The sequence below is a fragment of the Leptonychotes weddellii genome, chromosome 4, assembly GCF_054177405.1.
Source record: "Leptonychotes weddellii isolate Sample4059 chromosome 4, ASM5417740v2, whole genome shotgun sequence".
Classification (NCBI taxonomy): domain Eukaryota; kingdom Metazoa; phylum Chordata; class Mammalia; order Carnivora; family Phocidae; genus Leptonychotes; species Leptonychotes weddellii.
In genome coordinates this window covers 135,982,025-136,002,566 of record NC_138372.1, presented here as the reverse complement: position 1 = coordinate 136,002,566, position 20,542 = coordinate 135,982,025, and the positions used below count along the sequence as shown (strand labels likewise).

The following is a 20,542-nucleotide window of genomic DNA, read 5'->3' as shown; positions in this document are numbered from 1 at the left end:
GGCAGAGACAGAGCATGAGCAGGGGGAAGGGGCAGAGGGAAAAGGAGAGGGAAAAGCAGACTCCCCGCTGAGCAAGGAGCCTGACGCAGGGCTCGATCCCAGGACCCTGAGATCATGACCTGAGCCAAAGGCAGACGCTTAACCAACTGAGCTACCCAGGCACCCCGGGTCTGGATTCTTTCACTCATCATAATTATTTTGAGATTCATCCATGTTCATGTGTATATCAATAGCTTGTTCTTTTTTATAGTATTTCATTACATGGATATACCACAATTTATTTATCCATTTACCTGGTGTTGGAATTTGAGTTGTTTCTAGTTTTGGGCTATCACAAATAAAGTAGCCAAGAACATTCATGTATAGGTCTTTATGTAGACATACGCTTTTATTCTTCTTGAGTCAACATCTAGGAGTAGAATGGTTGGGTCATACCGTTGACATATGCTTAATTTATGAAACATTCTCAACACCAGTTTATGAGAGTTCTGATTGCTCCACATCCTCACCAACACTTGGCATTTTAGCCATTCTTTTAGGGTGTAGTAATTATCTCATTGTGGTTTATTTTGCATTCCTGTAATTACTAACACTGTTGAATATATTTTCATATGCTTATTTGCCATCTCTATATCCTCTTTAGTGAAGTATCTCTTCAAATCTTTCGTCCATTTTTATTGGGTTGTTTGTCTCATTATTAAGCTTCAAGAGTTTTGTTTTTCTTTTTTAAGATTTTATTTATTTAGGGCGCCTGGGTGGCTCAGGTGGTTAAGCGACTGCCTTCGGCTCAGGTCATGATCCCGGAGTTCCGGGATCGAGTCCCACATCGGGCTCCCTGCTTGGTGGGGAGTCTGCTTCTCTCTCTAACCCTACCCCCTCTTGTGCTCGCTCTCTCACTCTCTCTCTCTGTCAAATAAATAAATAAAATCTTAAAAAAAAAGATTTTATTTATTTATTTGACAGAGAGAGACACAGTGAGAGAGGGAACACAAGCAGGGGGAGTGTGAGAGGGAGAAGCAGGCTTCCCGCGGAGCAGGGAGCCCGATGCGGGGCTCGATCCCAGGACCCCGGGATCATGACCTGAGCCGAAGGCAGTCGCTTAACCGACTGAGCCACCCAGGCGCCCCCAAGAGTTTTTTATATATTCTAAATATAAATTTTTTTTTGGATATAATTTTTGCAAGTATTTCTTTTCAGTCCATGACTTGCCTTTTCATTTTAATAATGGTATCTTTTGAAGAACAAGAGCTTAAATTTTGATGAAGTTCAAGTTGTTCATTTTAATTTTTATAGTTTCTGCTTTTTGTGTCCTACTTAAGACACCTTTGCCAAACTCAGGGTCACTAAGATCTTCTCCTATGTTTCCTTCTAGAATTTTTATACTTTTGTTCTTATATTTAAGTTTAAAATCCAATTCAAGTTAATTTTTGTGTATGGTATAAGCTGAACGTGAAGTTGCTTTTTTTTTTTTTTTTTTTGCAATCCGATTGTTCCATTTGTGGAAGACATTATCCTTTCCCCCATGAATTGCCTTGGCATCTTTATTGAAAATCATTTCACCATATATGTGTGTCTATTTCTGGACTCTATGCTGTCCCATTGATCTATATGTCCATCTTTACACAAATACCACACTGTCTTGATTACTGTTGCTTTATAATTAGTATTAAAAATCAGGTAGTTTAAGTTCTCCAATTTTGTGCATCGTTTTCAAAATTCCTTTGACTTTTTAATCCTTTTTTTTTTTAAAGATTTTATTTATTTATTTGACAGAGAGAGACACGAGAGAGGGAACACAAGCAGGGGGAGTGGGAGAGGGAGAAGCAGGCTTCCCGTGGAGCAGGGAGCCTGATGGCAGGGCTTGATCCCAGGACCCTGGGATCATGACCTGAGCCGAAAGCAGCCGCTTAATGATTGAGCCACCCAGGCGCCCTGTTTTCATCCTTTGCATTTTCACATATATTTTAGAATCAGCTTGTCAATTTCAACAAAAAAACATGCTAGGATCATGGTAAATATTGCTTTGATGTATAGATTACTTTGGAAAGAACAGACAGTTAAATATTAAGTCTTCGGATCCATGAACATGATATATTTTATTAAGTCTTCTTTAATTTCCCTTAGCAATATTTTGTAGCTTTCGGTGTATAGGTCATTTTTTGTCAAATTTACCATAGGTAACTACATATTTTTGATGTTATGATAAATGGTATTTTTTAATCTTGATTTTCCATTAAAAAATACAAAAAATAGTTGTGTTTTGCAATATAGACCTTGTATCCTGCAACCTTGCTAAACTCACTTAAAAGTTCTGGTAGCTTTTTTGTAGACTCCACTGCATTTTTCTATACAGATGATCATGTCTGTTAATAAAGATGCTTTAATTCTTCCTTTCCAATCCAGATTTCATTTCTTTTTTCTTCCTTATTACAATGGCCAGAACCTATAGTACGATGCTAAAAGGAGGTGGTGAAGTGGGTATCCTGTTTTGTTTCTAATCCTATAAGGAGAGCATTCAGTGTTTCATCAAGTATGACGTTACCTGATGCTTTCTCCACTGATGCACTTTATCAGATGGAGGCAGTTCTCAACATTCCTGGTTTGCATAGGTTTTTTTTCTTTTCTTTCTTTCTTTCTTTCTTTCTTTTCTCTTTCTTTCTTTCTTTCTTTCTTTCTTTCTTTCTTTCTTTCTTTCTTTCTTTCTTCCTTTCTTTCCTTCTTTCTTTCTTTCAAGATTTTATTTATTTATTTGACAGAGAGAGACACAGCCAGAGAGGGAACACAAGCAGGGGGAGTGGGAGAGGGAGAAGCAGGCTTCGACCCCAGGACCCTGGGATCATGACCTGAGCTGAAGGCAGACGCTTAACAACTGAGCCACCCAGGCGCCCCAGTTTTTTTCTTTTAAAAATCATAATTGGGGGGCGCCTGGGTGGCTCAGACGGTTAAGCGTCTGCCTTCAGCTCAGGTCATGATCTCAGCGTTCTGTGATCGAGCCCCGCATCGGGCTCCCTGCTCCAGCTGGGAGTCTGCTTCTCCCTCTCTCTCTGCTGTTCCCCCTGCTTGTGCTCTCTCTCTCTGTCAAAAATAAATAAAATCTTTAAAAAAAAATCATAATTGGATGTCAGGTCTTGTCCAATGCTCTTTCTGTATCTATTGAGTTGAGCTATATGGTTTCTGCTTTTTCATATGTTAATATTGTGAATTACATTGATCAAGTATTAAATGTTAAATGAATCTTGAGTTTCTGGGATAGTCTCATTGGTTGAGATGCACTATCTTTTTTATATATTGTGGGATTTGATTGCTAAAAATATTTAAAGAACTTTTACATGTATTTTATGAGGGACATTTGTGTGTAGTTTTCTTTTCTTGTAATATATTTTTCTGGGTTTTGTATAGGGATAATGCTGGCTTCATGGAATAAGTTGAAAAATGTTCCTTCTTCTTTGATTTTCTTGAAGAATTTGTGTAAATTAGTATTTGTTCTTACTCAAATGTTTGGTAGAATTCACCAGTTAAGTCAACTGGTCCTAGTGTTTTCTTTGTGGGATGGTTTATAAGTACAAGTTCTTATTATAGATAGAGGCCTTATTCACATGATCTATTTCTTCTTGAGCTAATTTTAATTTGAACAGACTATTCATTAATCAAATAACAACACCAAAAAACATATACTTGTCAATTATCTCTATATATTACTATATAATTTTGTGAAGAAAGATAATTAGACATGATAATAAATAAAGCAACGAGAAAAGATTTTCTCTTAGTAAGTTAGCAAAAAATTTTTAAATCACCTCCTCAAAACACTTACAGTAGAGTATAAATTGTTACAAACTTTGTGGAAAATAATTTTGCAATATACATCAAAAACCTTAAAATTGTTAACAGCCTTTGAGTCAATAAATTTCCTTTTGTGTTTTATTCCTGGTCAGAAATGCAAAGACTTATATATGAGGATATTTGCCACAATACAATTTGAGCAGCCAAAAAAAATGTTGAGCAATTTGTGATACATACATATGATAAATTATCATGCAGACATTAACATTTTTTTAATGTTTTTGATAAAATTTAAATGACATTTGAAAATGCTCATGATTTAATGTTATACCATATGATCTCAACTCTATAAAAATATATTCATGCACATAAAAAAAGACAGAAGAGAGAGAGCAAATCAGTATTAACCATGTTTATCTCTGGGTGATGAGAGTATAGATCATTTCATTTTATACAATTTCATTTCTATATGATCCAGTTTTCTACATTACTTTTGTAATCAAAAGGGTATTAAAAATAAGTATACATGTTTATAATTGTGAAATTAGTTGCCATGGAAAACAACATTTAAAAATAGAAAAAAAAGAACAGTGTGGGAAGTGCCCAGTAGCGGAGAAGAAAATAATCAGGGAAAATTGCTGGGGACAATATGTATAGCTTCTGATGTCTATATCCAAAACACAAAATACAGGCAACAAGCAAAGCCAATTTAGGTTTTTAGAATAGGGCAATGACTATGAGCTCACAGGTATCACTGGAATTTGGGGATTCAAACATACGACTATGGAGAGGACAGGCTCTATGCTCCATGGACCACAACACTACATTACTATGTCTCACTCTCTTCTAGTCACATGGACTTCCTTGCTGTCCCTCAAATTGCCAAGCCTCGCAATGCCTGCCTCAGGGCCTTTGCACTGGTGCCATTTCCCCTACTTCAAGCGTCTCCTCCTTCCCTCACCTCTTTCAAGCCTTTGATCAAATGCCACTTTCCTGTGAGCCCTGTATTCTCATCTTACTCTGCTCCAATTGAATGTAAGATATTGTCCATAAGGACAGAAGTGTTTTAGTCTGTTTTACTTACCACTGCATGCTCAGTGTCTCTAATAGTATCCGGCACATAGTAGGTGCTCAACAAATAGTTGTTGAATGAATACGTGGTGATCGGTATTACTCTTAATGGAGTGTTTTGGAGGATTTAGATGTGTAAACACTGCCCACTAAGAACCAACAAGGGGTCACTAAGGATATAAGACAGATCTCACACACTTCTTCAGGCTTCTTTTTGCCAGGGTGCTTAAAAAACCTCCCTCCGTGAGGATATCAGCTCAGCAATTAACATCTTCTGGGTACAAATATTCAGCCAGTTACAGACCCGACCAATTATTCTTTCATCCAGCACACATTTCTCCATCTGGTCTATGGGGTACAGGGCTTTTGTCCGCAAACTGGCTGAATGTCTATGAAAGTATAGATAGTTCTTACCACATTTTCCATGCCTGGCTAGTCCACTAAATGAAATAAAGTTATTCTGATGTGACTCAGTCTCAGTGGCCAAGAAAATACAAGAAGCTTAATTTGTTCTGTTGGTTTCAAAGTGCAAGGTAGTAGTTATCAGCTCAGTTTAAGGAATCACTTTCTAAGAGTCAGAGCTGCACAAAGTGGAATGCACTGCATGGGGTGTAGTGAGTGTCCTGTCAGTAGGAGTATTCAAGTGCAGGCTGGACGATGGCATGGTGGGAATATTGTAGGATGCGGTGGTTGGGCTAGAACTAGGTTGAACTTTAAGGCCGCCTCTAACTGAGAGTCTTTGATTCATGCACACTGTTCTCACAAAAGTGGCATATTACAGTAGCTTAACCATGAGCTGGCCAGGAAACCCAAAGACTGATACCTTTTACACATTTTATATTTTATGCTGCTGATTCAGTATAAAATTATTCCCTTTTTCTGTGTTTCACTTTTAATGAAAGTATAAATATTCATGTAGTACTTTACTTTGTGCAAAGCATTCCTACTTGAAAAAAGGATGGAAATGTCAACCCAGTTATCAATGGAGTCTAAAAAATAATGAGTATAATGATCTCCAAGTCAGTAAATAATAAATAACAATATGCTGTTATATAAATGACAAATATCTGTAATTGCCTTAACTCATTATCGCATGAGACATGAAACCCACAGTCTCCTTGATACCAAGACATAAATTCCTGTCCGGTGGATGGAAGTCCTCTATCTTTCCCGTGAAAAGTCCCTGAACATCTGAGAATGTTCTCATGTCTGGTTCGGTAGTTTCAAATTAGACCTCAGAAAGTCTTGCCACAATAGGATCTAGCAGTTTGAAAGCAGGGGCTTGAACAGATACGTTCATAGCAGCATTGTTCACTGTAGCCCAAAGGTAGGAGCAAACCAGGTGTCTCGTGACAGATGAACAGATAAACAAAATGTGATGTCTACGTACAATGGAATATTACCCAGCCTTAAAGAAGAAGGACATTCCAACATAGGCCACAACATGAATGGGTGAATCTTGGAGACATTATGCTAAGTGAAAGAAGCCAGTCCCAAAAGGACAAATGTTGTATGATTCCACGTACACGAGGGACCTAGCATAGTCGAATTCATAGAGACAAAAGTAGAAGGGTGTTGCCAGGGGCTGGGGGCTGGGAAGGGAATGGGGAGTTATTCAATAAGGATGAGTCTCAGTTTGGGGAGATGAAAAGTTCGGGAGCTGGATGGTGGAGATGGTTGCCCAACAACATGAATGTTCTTAACACGACCGAACTGTACACTTTAAAATGGTTACAGTGGTAAATTTATTACATATATTTGACTGTAATGAAAAAAAAGTCTTGCCAATATTTTGCAAATTAATGGTACCTGCCTATTTCTACTCTTCTCCCCTCTACAAAATATTCAGATAGGTTTGGATGGGTTGCTTCAGGATTGACATAAAGATATAAAGAATTGATATAAAAAGTGGTGCTTTTTTGAGTACTTACATATTTTATTTATTTATTCTTTAAAAAGATTTTATTTATTTATTTGACACACACAGAGAAAGAGAGAGCACAAGCAGGGGAGATAGAGAGAGAGGGATAAGCAGGCTCCCCACTGAGCAGGGAGCCCGATGCGGGGTTCGATCCCAGGACCCCGGGATCATGACCTGAGCCAAAGGCAGTTGCTTAACCAACTGAGCCACCCAGGTGCCCTGAGTACTTACATATTTTAAATTATATTATTTGTTCAGGAACATAAAGCTCTATTATGTATATTTTGGCTTAATCATAAATTAATCATGCTTTGGTAGATCACATTGACAGTCTCCTTTTCCAGACAATAATTATATACTTACTAATTGGATGAAGCCCTCAAATATACTCTTGGTTAAAAAGAGAGACAACATTTAAGGGACTGCGTATCTTTTGTTTTATTTCACTTTCTGCAAGTTTATGAGAAGTGGAAAAATTTTTTAAAAGCTCTCTCAACATCACGGGAGCACCCAGGCGGAGTTGGCTGGAAGCTGACACGATGTCTCATTAATTACTAATGGGATGGCTGCCTGGATTCTGAGTTTCCGCCTCCATCCTGTTTCTGTCTTTTTAACTGGCCCCTATTCCACAGTTCTCGTTCTTGTCCCTCACAGATGTGGGGTGCTCCCAAGGCTCTCGGTTCTTACTGCTGGATTTCGCTTTATTTCCCACTCTCTCAGCTTTCCAAGTAAGCCGGGGGTCCCGTTCCTCTCACCAGTAACCTCCCCAGGTCTAGCCCTCGCCCTGCTCCCAAGCATGGGAGGAAGGGGGTCCTTTTTCTAGAGGACACATCTCCCCAGTGCTGCCTGCCCAGACCCCTATAAGTGCCCAGCACTCTTCTCTGCCCTGAGACCTCTGGGTCTTGACTCTACCAGGGCCCAGAGGCAGCTGGACTGCTGGGCTCCGTGCTTAATTGGTAAGGCCTCCCAGCTGGACCAGGCTGACCCCTGCCTCCCAGCAAGACTCTCCTCCCAGGGCCCCTGCGCTTCAGTGCCCACTGCCAGGGTCCCCTTGCCTGCACCATCCTGGGGCTTGTAATCCTCCACGTCCCAAGAGCTTCTGGGATAGGAGACATGCTGAGCCACAGGGTGGGGGTGATCATGAGGCACTGGGAACTGGGGATGGGGACCCCAGGCAGGGACGGAGTTCTGCAGAGGCAGGAGGGAGACTGGATAGAATGTGTGTTTTCCTCCAAGTCTTATCCCAGTGGAAGCCTGGGGCCAAGTCTTGATTTTTTATGCACTATTAAACTTAGGTCAGGCATGTGGTATATGCTCAATAAATACCAATTTAAAGTCTTTGAAGGCAGTATCATCCCTTAAAAGAACTTGCCCAGCACCAGAAAATTTTGCCTAATGGTTTATATGGATGATTTCATTTAGTTTTCAAGACAACACTATGAAGCAGGCAGCATTATTATCCCTTATTAGTTGAGGAAACTGAGGCACAAATAACTTGCCCAAGATCATGCAGCAAAAGAGCAGAATTTGATCTGAGGCTGAAGACTGCCCCTTGGCATCACATGGCCTCCTCTCTGATGAAGAGAACTGACCTACCAGCCCAGCAACCACATTCCCAGCCAGGACCAGAGTCCAGGCTGCTGGCCTATGGTTCCGAAAATTCAGAAGGGAAGGGAGACTAGGCACAGAGGAGTCCACTCATTCATTCACTTCTTCTTTCAATAAACTGCGTGTAGGTCCTGTGCCAGGCATGTGCCTGAGCCTGTCTGGCTCGTATCTTTGCACTTCCTTCCTCCTCCTGGCCACCCCTGTCTCAGCCTTCTTTGTCCGGTTAATAAATGACAGGCTCTGCCTTCAAGACTCAGCCCAGGTATCTTGTTCTCCAGGAAGGACCTCGCCTTGTTCATTGCTATTGGCACATTTTTAGGGCTCCAGAAATATATGTTTTGACTGAATGTGTCCCTTGCAGTTGCACGCTCACCCCTACCTCCAGTTCCAGTGGTTTGTGAGCTGCTGATGATTAGGGATTGAAGGGCAAGTTTATATTCCAGGCGTTGTGTGGGGGACTCTTTTTAAAACACTGTGCAAGTATATCCTGACTTACATAATCGATTTATTTTAGAAAGGTTGTGGGTGCATGAACTTTTTATGAATTGAAATCCTATTTTCTCACTGATGTATGTTTTAGAGATGACTTATGCTAACCTGCTGTTAAACTTCACTTTTTAGGGCACCTGGGTGGCTCAGTCCGTTAAGCCTTTGCCTTCGGCTCAGGTCATGATCCTGGGGGCCTGGGATGGAGCCCCACTGCTCAGTCGGGAGCCTGTTTCTACTTCTCCTTCTTGTGCTCTCTCCCATGCGCGCGCTCTCTCTCAAATAAAGAAATAAAATCTTAAAAAAACAACAACAACACTTTTTAAAAATGCTGAGCCCTAACACCTTAAAACCAAGCTTCTCTCAAGTGAACCCCTCTACAGGATGATAGTCCATACACAACCTCTTAAGTGCTCTGACATACCTTTACATGTAAAAGAATGCTTTTGCAATCCTTTTGCAAAACATCTTTATAAATTTTTTATGGTCAGATTTTGGGAGCTCAAATTAATTTTGACTTGTGTATGTTCAGTTAAAATCAAATAGAACTAAATATGTCAAACAAAAGAATGAGCAATACTCTGCAAACCGCCCTCTGCCCACCCCTCCCCCACCCCAAAGCAACCACATTCAACTCCTTTAGGCTCAGCGATTTTCCTGTACTTGTATGGAGTCAGAGCTGAAGCCCACAAGCCACAAGGCTTCAGTGAAAGTATTTTTCAAGCTCTGTTAATACTGATGGGCACAGCCTGGCTGAGCCAGCATGAAGTAAGATGGTCCGACTGTCAGCACACTCAGCAGATGCTGGAAGAACACTCCCACATGTGGTCTCCAATAAAAGATAACCTCTGTCAAAGGCCTTAAAGAGTGAGGTCGAGACAGGGTAGGCTACAGTCGTGGGATGAGGGAAGAAAGGCCTGACAAAGGAGGAATAGAGGCAGAAGGGATCAGATTCCCCAGCACATAATCCTGTGCTACAATATGCTTGGGAGAGGTCCCATGGCCACAGTTGCCCACAACAAGAGCATCAAAAAAAAAAAAAATGCTGTTATTGTTGTTGGAATCACCGTATTGTACATCTGAAACTAATATGACACTGTATGCTAACTACACAGGAATTAAAATAAAAGTAAGTAAATAAATAGAATGTCAGGTCCAAAAACTGTCCAAAAACACACACACACACAAACAAATTTTTTTAATGTAACTTACTTGTGCATGTTTTTTTATCTGGGTTAAGAGCAAATCCTTTAGGGCACCAGCAAAAGTAGGAGCCATCGGCATTCACACACTCATGTTCGCATCCGTGGTTCTCTGAGGCACAGTAGTCCACAGCTGTAAACATTCAAACACAGAGTTGAAGTAGAAACACAAACAGGAAAGGAAATAACAAGATGGACTGGAAATAATAGCATACTTATAACAAATATAAATGAAGATTAATATCATTGCCCCCAAATAGTATGAATAAACATGGATCCAAGGCTTCTCCCCTCACCACCCAAGAAATAATCAGGGGTCTAGATCAGGTAGTTTATAGCAGAAGATAGACTAAAGAACACATGACCAATTGTATTTAAATGTTAAAGAAATATAAATCAGGGGCTCCTGGGTGGCTCAGTTGGTTAAGCGTCTGCCTTCAGCTCAGGTCATAATCTCGGGGTCCTGGGATGGAGCCCCACATCGGGCTCCCTGCTCCTCAGGGAGTCTGCTTCTCCCTCTGACCCTCCCCCCTTCTCATGCTCTCTCTCTCTCTCAAATAAATAAATAAAATATTTAAGGGGCGCCTGGGTGGCTCAGTCGGTTAAGCGTCTGCCTTCGGCTCAGGTCATGATCGCAGGGTCCTGGGATCGAGCCCCGCATCGGGCTTCCTGCTCCGCGGGAAGCCTGCTTCTCCCTCTCACACTCCCCTTGCTTGTGTTCTCTCTCTCGCTGTGTCTCTCTCTGTCAAATAAATAAATAAAAAATCTTAATAAAAATAAATAAATAAATAAATAAATAAATAAATAAAATGTTTAAAAAAAAAAGAAATGCAAATCAAAACCATCACAAGGCTTATGACACTTACAAGTATTAAACTGCACAAATAAAAACAGGACAAAACCCAATAGTGGCAAGCTGGCCTGGAAAGGGAATCAGAGCTATTCATGGTGCTGGAATCATAAATTGACAAAAATTCTTTTGGAAGGACATTTGACAATGTTCACTGTGGAAACCTGACCCAGAGAAATCATTGAGAAAAGGGGGAGATTAACTGTATGAAATAAGCTATTTATAGCAGCATTATTTACGGTGATAAAAAAAATCTGAAAAATAAGATGAACATTTAATAATGGTAAATGCTTTAGTAAATTATGAGAAAATGTCTTGTCCTATTTCTCATTAATTCTACAAGTGTTTACTGAACACCTACCCGGGGCCTGGCCCTGTTTAAGGGGTTAAGGATAGAGCAAAAAACAAAACAGACACAGATGCCAGTCCTCAAGGAGTTTACATTTGGATGATGGTGGGGGTGGTCAAAAAATTAAATAAGTAAATTAGATCATTTCGTAGAAGACGGAGAGTATTCTGAGGAAAAGGAATAGATCCTGTGGGGAGGCAGGAAGGACGGTGGAAGGTAATAGAAGTGGCCAGGAGAGGCCTCAGGAGAAGGTGGCATTTGGGCAGAGTCTTGAATGAGGGACGAGCCAAGTGGATAACTGGGAGGGAGCAAGCACTGGGACAAAAGGAAGAGCAAGCACAACGGCCGCGAGGTGGGCATCTGCCTGGGGTGCTGAAGGACCCACAGGGAAGCCAGCGGGGCTGGAGTAGAGCCAGGTGGGAGGTGAGGATGAGTGCACATCAGGAGGCGCTGAGGCCACGGCAATGACTTTGGTTTTTACTCTGAGTGAGCAGGGAGTCACTGGAAGGTTCTGAACACGGGAATGGAGAACAGACCACAGAGAGCAAGTATGACAGTAGTAAACCAGTTAGAAGGCTACAATCATCCCAGTGAGGAATGGTGGAGGCTGAAAGCAGGATGGCGTGGCACAGGGGTGGGTGGGGGAGACAGAGGAGCAGTGTTCTGGGTGTTCTGGGCTAAAGGTGTTCCCCAAAAAGATTATGTTGAAGTCCTCTCCCCGGTTCTTGTGAATGTGATCTTATTTGGAAACAGGGTCTTTGCTGATACAATGGAGCGGCAATGAGGTCCTACGGGTGGGCCCTAACCCATTATGGCTGATGTCCTTATAGGGAGAGGAGAATGCCCCGTGAAGACGCGGACACACAGGGAGAACGCCATGTGGGGTCAGCAGCTGGAGTGACGTGGCCACAGGCTGAGGAAACCAAGGCTCGACAGTCACTGCCAGAACCAAGGAAGGCTTCTCCCCTACAAGTTCCAGTGGGAGCACGGCCCCGCCAGCACCTAGCTTCAGGCTTCTAGCTGCAGAACTAGGAGGCAATACCTTTCTGTTGAGTTAAGTCACCCAGTTTATGGTCTTTTGTGATGGCGGCCCTAGGAAGCTAATGCACCAGGTATAAGTTGAGGTGGGGACCGTGGGGGTCCTGCTGGAATAGAGGTGGGCAGGAGAAAAAGAGAGGGAGGAAGGCTGACTTGGGGGATCTGGCGTGAGGATGGAGTTGCTGTCATCTGATGGGGGAGGCACAGTGAGTTTGTGGGAGAAGATCGGGAGTTCTACTTGGGGCATTTGACAGTTACCAACATTCTCATCCTAACGTAATTGTAAATAGGAAGACAGATAAAATTTGGTGGAAAAAGTAGATCTCAAAATTGAATATTTACAGGGATTACACCCAGGTAAAATAGAGCTCCTAGGCATGCCTAAAGCCTGGAAATTAGAAATGAAAATTCTTGCAGTGTTAAGGTGGTAGAATTATGGATGATTTGTTTTTCCTTTTAAAAACATTTCCCTTGGGGGCGCCTGGGTGGCTCAGTTGGTTAAGCGACTGCCTTCGGCTCAGGTCATGATCCTGGAGTCCCGGGATCGAGTCCCGCATCGGGCTCCCTGCTCGGTGGGGAGTCTGCTTCTCCCTCTGACCCTCCTCCCTCTCATGCTCTCTGTCTCTCATTCTCTCTGTCTCAAATAAATAAATAAAACATCTTTAAAAACATTTCCCTTGGGGCCTGGGTGGCTCAGTCAGGTAAGCGTCTGATTCTTGGTTTTGGCTCAGGTTGTGTTCTCAGGGTCGTGAGATCAAGCCCCACATCTAGCCACTCAGTGAAGAGTCTGCTTAAGTTTCTCTTTCTCTCTCCCTCTGCCCCTCCTCCCCTCTTTCCCAAATAAACAAATTAATTAATTTTAAGAAACCATTTCCCTCTGTAACATTTTAGGATACTCCAATATCAAAAGCTTGGAAATAATAAAAAGGAAATGGGATCCACAATTAATACACATGTGTGATTTGAAAACCAAAACCATGCACTGGTTTTGACATTATCACAATGAGTGGGCCGCTATCTATACCTGAAGTCAGAAACTCAGATTCTCCCTCTCTCTTGAAACTTCCTCTTACACAGCAACGAGTGTAATTTCTGAGCCCAGCCAGCTCTGTCCCTCAGAGAGACACCTGAGTATGCTGGCCCCTTATTAGAGTGCGGACTGGTTGCAAGTTTTGCTTAGGCCTAAAATCTAAGCCCTATTCTCCAAACTTGCATTTTTCCATAATGCTCTAGAACACTCAGTGTTGGATCAGGCAGTTAATAGAGTTGTACAGAGGAAGCTCTTTTAACTGACCTCCACTTAACCAATGCCTGATCAGTAAATGCTTTTCATTCCCTCTGAAAATATGGGACCGGATGCCCAGAGCATACTAAATGCTCCAGACTTCTGGAACACCTGTTCTTCTGAACAGCTGTGGCTGGGTTGCATGCTTGTAAAGCAGCTGTGGTGGAACACCTGTGCCCCAGAACACCTGTGTACTTTCCCTATCGCCTGACTGCATGCTTATAAAGCATTGGTTCTCAAAACGTGGTGGGGAACCAGCTGCAACAATCATCCCTTGAGAACGTGTTAGTCATGCACATTCCCGGGCCCCACTATAGACTTAGTGAATCAGAAGCTGGGTGTAGGGCCCAAGAATGTGTGTTTTAACAAGCCCTCCAGATGCTTCTGATGCATGTTAAAATTTGAGGACCACTGCCAAAAAGAGTCAAAATTGGTTTTGTTCCCAAAGCTATATATGCCATTTATGCATGTTATTGTACTTAATTATAAACACTAAGAAAACCAATTAAATATAGGCATTAGAAACAAATTGAGTTTTTTTTTAAAAAAACAAAACTAAATTGAAAGCTTTGGAAAGACCTAATTAAAGCAATTTGTTAACCAAAACTGCTGTGGAACCAGACATGGATAAAACATGTAAAAGAGTGGGGAAATTTTCATAAAAATTTACAAGCATTCTGCCCTTAGTCTGCTTTACAGAATTCTTCAAATTCTTGCTCCAATTTCAAGAAACCAAAATTGAAAATCATGGACAGTACATTATGGGTATGATTTATGCCAGAAAAAAAAATTTTTTTTTTAAAGATTTTATTTATTTATTTGAGAGAGAGAATGAGAGAGAGAGAGCAGGAGAGGGGGGAGGGTCAGAGGGAGAAGCAGACTCCCTGCCGAGCAGGGAGCCCGATGCGGGACTCGATCCTGGGACTCCAGGATTATGACCTGAGCCGAAGGCAGTCGCTTAACCAACTGAGCCACCCAGGCGCCCCCAGAAAAAAAGTTTTTAATCATAGATTTAAAAAATAAAATTAGTACTTTTCAAAAGTGTAATTAAAGGTAATTTTTATTAAAATACATTTAGGTGTTTTAAGTAAAAACGAAAAGGTTAAGATAGGTTTGGATATGTGGTTTTTTTATGATTCCACTCTCTCAAAGACACTTCCCATCAATCGGCCAACCATAGGCCCAAGCTCACGGGGTAAGAAGGTTTCTCCCGGACTTTGATTCTCTTGCTGGTTTTGTTTTTTGTGTGCTCAGCAATCTGGGGAAATGAAGGGGAGAGGAGAGGTTGGCAAGGTGGGATTCAAGCATTCCTGGGCCTCAAGACCCTGGCCTGTAAAACCCCAAGGTGTCCAATCTCCCCTTGACTTGAGGGCCACTCACTGGCTTGCTGCCAGGCTGCTGGGGACAGCAGAGGAGGCCAGGAGTATGACATTAGATGTGGAGGAGCCCACTTCAAGCCTGTGAACCTAAAAGATTTTTAAGACCAAGAGAATTCCAGTCCATTCAACTCTGACACCCTTTGCCACATGCTTTGGGTTCTTTGCATAACTTCCCTGGTTGCAAAACTGTACTTGTGAAAAGAGAGGCCAAGTTTAGGGAGCAGATGTATGGAGGTGCTCCATGTGTGTAACTCAGAGATGCTCCTGTTGTGTTCCAAGTCTTCATCTCCTTCAATAAAATCCTTTCTCAGTTGTTTTGCCTGACATATCTATATGCACTCCTTTACGAGCAGAAAGGGTAATTCCCTGGCTGTAGGAATTCGGCCCACCAGATCACAAAGTGTTAAAACCTCAGGGTTAGAAGCCGGTCTTGCTGCGTTCAGTCTCTGCCTAATAGGTGAAAAATCACCCAGCTGTGTCCAAGGATAAACGATACTTTGGTACAAGGTAATGAAGCTTAAGATCGATGGTCTCTGATTTACAACCTGGTCATAGTCCAAAGTTTTCTCAGCCGGCATCAGTCTGCAAGGGGATGGCATCAGTAGAAATAGGATATTTCAAAGAGAAGCATTTGGATTTTAAAGTTTGCTGATGACAGAGTAAGAAAAACCAAATTCATCATGAGAGAAATGGTAGAAGCAGCTGACTTGCTGAGCATACAGAAGACACACACGTAGAGTCAGAGTCAAAACCTCTGAGAGCACAGTTGGATTTCTACATGCAGGAGTTTGAAACTCAGAGAGTTTCTTATTGATTTTAATAACAATAGGAAGTGTTCTGGGCTGAATGGTCTTCCCCACCCTAAGTTCATATGTTTAAGTCCTAAACCCAGTCAGAATGTGACTGTGTTTGGAGGTAGGACCTTTAAAGAAGTGATTTGATGAGGATGAGGCCATTGGGGTGGACCCTAATCCAGTCTAACTGGAGTCCTTATAAGACGAGGAAATCTGGACACGCACAGAGGCACCAGGGATGTGTGTACGCAGAAGAAAGACCATACGCAGAGGCAGGCCTTCTGCAAGTCAAGGAGAGAAACCTCAGAAGAAACCAACCTGCTGACACCTTGACCTTGGAGTCCTGGCTTCCAGAACTGGGAGGAAATAAAGCTGTAATGTTAAAGCCACTCACTCTGTGGTTTTGCTATGGCCCTAGCAAACCAGGACAGGGAGAAATCTAATACTTAACATCTTTGAATTGGGGGAGGTCATGCTTCAAACATGGGTGGTTAGCTAATGAACTAAAAAGCTGACCTTTCAGTATAAAAATGGATCCTCCCATCCCTTTTCCCCAACTTAATTATCAACCATCCCCTCCTCACTGAAGGTCATTGATAGAGGAGAATCTAGGGGAAAAGCTCTGAAGGAAGCAGTAACGCCATGCTAAATCCCCATGCTATGTGCCACCATCGTTCTGACTATGGGCCTCAATATGATTTTGTAAATGTAGCATATATCTGACGTGCTATTAAATGCAAGCATTCATAAGAAGACAAAAATTCACAAAGGCTATAGAAATTCAGGGGTGCCTGGGTGGCTCAGTCGGTTAAGCATCTGACTCTCGGTTTCAGCTCAGATCATGATCTCAGGGTCGTGAGATCAAGCCCCACATTGGGCTCACGCTCAGCACGGAGTGTGCTTGAGATTCTCTCTCTCCCTGTCCCTCCCTCTCTGCACTTCCCCTCCCTCACACTCGTTCTCCCTCCCTCTCACTCAAATAAATAAATTAATTATTTAAATAAAAAGGATATAGAAATTCAGATTCAGCTAATGTTTATCAGTTGCCCATGTATCAGACAATATGATAGTAATATGAGCAAATGCCCTACATATATCAACTCACTGAACCCTCACAACAATCCTTTGAGGTATGTATTATTGTTATCCTCAATTTACAGATAAATTCCTTGAAACAGAGAAAGATGAAGAGACTTATAAAATGTGATGACAATAGTATCTACCTCATAGAGTTGTTGCAATTATACATGAAGTATTTCAAACAGGCGTTAGGACTTAGTAATATTCAATAAATGTAGATTAAGTTTTTATCACCCTGCGTCTTTATTCAGATAAAATTGAATTTGGGGGTTAAGAAATACCTTAATGCCATTCACTTGTTCCACAACCATTTATTGAGTAATTACTATACATCAGGCATTGTGTTAAACCCTGGATGGTAACGACAAGCAAATACTATACATAAGACATCTTAGAAGAAAGGCAGAAAGGAGAAGCCAAGCTTTTAGCAGTGATTACTTCCAGGAAGTGAAACTGAAGAGGAATGGCTTTCAAGTTTTGACCTTATACACATCTATATTCTGACAATTTCTTTAATATGCAAAAATTGATTTTGTAATTTAAAAAGCAATCAAGGGAACAAGGTTTTTTTTTTAAATACATGACTGCTTGAGATTGTGATCAATTACTCAGCCTCAGTCAATGTATTGAAACATACTGCATGCAAGTCTGCTCTGTGAAAGATGAAAAGTATTACCATTGGCTTCTGTCCCCAAGGGTTTACAATATGCTTAGGCAGGTAAGATGCAAACAGGACCAAAGTTACCCCAAAGATAGGGCAGTTGGTAAACACCAGATGAACAAGTACAGCAGAAAAGTGACCCTTAAAGATAGAGAAAAATAGTCTTTGAAAAATGCAGTGTTGGGTGGAAATTAACACAGCTTTAGAGGCAGCTGATGGATTACAAATAGAGGGAACTCAATTAAAGCAAAAGGAGGACCTAGGTTGGGAATCCACTCTCGATCACCTGAATGGGGAAATAAATTCAGTACTGTCCAGAGTGAAATGAGCAGTTAGGGAAATGGGACTCCAACACTAGAATTTAATGTTTCTCTAACTCAAAAATGGAAACGCTGTCTTGAAAAGTCCTGAGTCTGGCTAAGAATTGAATTTTCATGCAGGTCACGGTCATAATTCTGGGATGAGTCAAAGAGCTAGAACCACAGCTTTGAAGGTGCTGAAACCGAAAACCCACTGCATCCAATCCCCTGTAGCTGGATGTAATGAATTTCTACCACACAGCTCTAAATGAATAATTTAGATTTGCTGTCCCCAATGTCTCACCACCTCTCCCTCTCCCTGAAATCTGCCCTCTGTTCCACCCCTCTTGATCATTATCTGTGGGCTTCCGGTCATCTTTGTGTCCTTAATGGCCAGCAGAGTGCCTGGCAGGGAGTTTGGAAATATTTGCTGAGATGAATCAGTGACTCAACTCAGTGGCTTTTTCTCTAAGTTCTGTTCCCTTTGGCCTCGCTGGAGCATGACATTAATATTGACCTGGGCTAGAAATTCTCTTTCCCATCATATTCCATGACTTCTGATTCTTTTGCCCACCTCCCCCCACCCCCGCCCCCAACTTAGGCTGTTCCTTCACAGATATTTTTCCCACCCCACTTGTCTCTCCTGCTCCCTACATGTGGCTCAGGCCAGCAAGGCTCAGGCCTTCACTCTCTCCTCACTCCATACTTCGGGATAGCCAGGATGATGATGATGATGATGATATACACTGTAATAATGATAATAATGGCCTTGCATGTATCAGAAACTTGACTCGTTACCTTATTTAATCCTACAACACTTTATGACATAGGTATTATTACTCTACAATATGGATGAGAAAATGGAGGCTCAGAAATGAAATGACCCATGATCAGTGAGCAGCAGAACTGGGATTGGAGCCCAGGTCTTACTGTACTGAAGGTCAAAACAAACACACACACAAATACGCATTTAAAGTGAAAACTAAATGGAAATTAAAATTTAGAAAGGAACACGCTCTGCTGCTTCCCGGCTGCATTGTTGGTTCTAACCTCCCCTCATCGTGGGGTGCTCTTTTCTCCTCCCTCCTGACACGTTCTTGTCAGGGTCCCACCTCAACTTCAAACTCACCTTCTCTAAAACTACTCATGATCTGTCAGTGTCATGGAAGCTCCAACTCAGGAGCGACTTCTGACTTTTCCTCCTCCCCTTTATTTACAGCACCTCTTCATCCCTTACTCCTTCCCCCTCCATCTCTTCAGTTGTCACTCAAACTCTGGCTCTTGTCACCTCTCCTTGAGGACTGCCAGAGTCTCCTAACTGGTCCTTCCATCCCTCACCATCTTCCTTCTAGAATCCATCCTGCAGTTCACCACGAGATTAAGTTTCCTAAAATGAGGCTTTGCATCTGTCACTCCCAATTAGAAACCCTTCAGTGTCTCTCTTCCAGACTCTTCAGCCTGATTTTCAAAGCCCTGAACACTAGGTTTCCAGCTGGTTTCTTCAATTTCATCTTCTACTTCACACCTTCAGGAACTCTCTACTTCAACAGAGTTGGTCTCTTCCACTGTTTAAGCCAGGCTGGCCTTAACTAGGGTGATCCTATAATTTATCAACCCAGAATAGAACCCCTTTGAAAGTGAAAGGGAGGGCTGTTGAGAACTGAGCCAACAGGCATAAACTGGGATCATGCTGGATTAACTGGGATTTATGGTCCCCATATTCTTTATGTTCCCATCTATATACAGGCCATCCAGACCAGTTGCTGAAGGAATGCTTCCAGAGTCCCTAGCAGCCTTTGCTTCTCTAAATTTCCTGTTTAAGTCTGACGGCCAGAGTCTCCATCTTTGACAAGCCCCTTCAGACTGCTGTCTTCAGGTTAGATGGCCTGCTTAGCTTTCAGTCCAGCATCCTGTAATGGTTTCCCCCTCACCTACCCGCGCCCAACAGCAAGGCCTGCCTCTCCCAACACAGGCTTTGAACTTTGAGAACGCTGCCCCGTCCACACCATTACTGCCCTTCATGTCTCCCTTGCCTTGGACACTTGTCCAATGGCTACCCTTCCTTCCTTTGCCAGATTTTCCCCACCCTGGCCATCAGAATGACCCTCTTCTCTGACCTTCTGTAGCCTCTCTTACTTCCACCACTGGCTCTGCCCTCAGCATAGCCCCATCAAGCAGCACTTGACCTTCTGGAGATGTGCTCAATCTCCCTAACCAAGGCAACTGGCAACAAAAGTCCACCACAGCTTAATCATCTCACTCCTGGCCTCCAACAGGTCAGGTGCTTGGTTGAGGATGATGATGACAGGAACATGATGGATGAGGCCTGGGTCACACAGTCTCTCCCATTTTCCCATTCTTCTGCCTCGACAACCCCTCTGAGGAAAGGCCGACATTCTTGCATGCTGATAGCAGCAGCAAGAGAAATGTCCATCTTTTTTTTATTTTTTAAGGTTTTATTTTTTTATTCATGATAGACAGAGAGAGAGAGGCAGAGGCAGAGGGAGAAGCAGGCTCCCCAAGGAGCAGGGAGCCCGATGTGGGACTCGATCCCAGGACCCTGGGATCATGACCTGAGCCAAAGGCAGACGCTTAACGACTGAGCCACCCAGGTGCCCCAAGAAAAGCCCATCTTTAGTGAACACAGCCCACAACAGCTCCCTGGCAAGCGTAGCTTCTATCCTCATGCTTGTTGCTCTTCAACAAATGTCAAACCCCAAAAGTTACAGCAAAACC

General features: G+C 42.3%; 1 protein-coding gene across 3 annotated transcripts in view; it reads right to left on the bottom strand.

Annotated features, from left to right (window-relative positions):
• Window positions 1-20,542, bottom strand: part of MATN2 (matrilin 2) — a 124,421-nt gene that overhangs the window by 38,910 nt on the left and 64,969 nt on the right. For all 3 annotated transcript variants that reach the window (XM_081816291.1, XM_081816292.1, XM_081816290.1), the window contains one exon: window positions 10,082-10,204. In XM_081816291.1, the coding sequence (XP_081672417.1) occupies window positions 10,082-10,204 (123 nt within the window). The remainder of the gene's footprint in view (window positions 1-10,081; window positions 10,205-20,542) is intronic.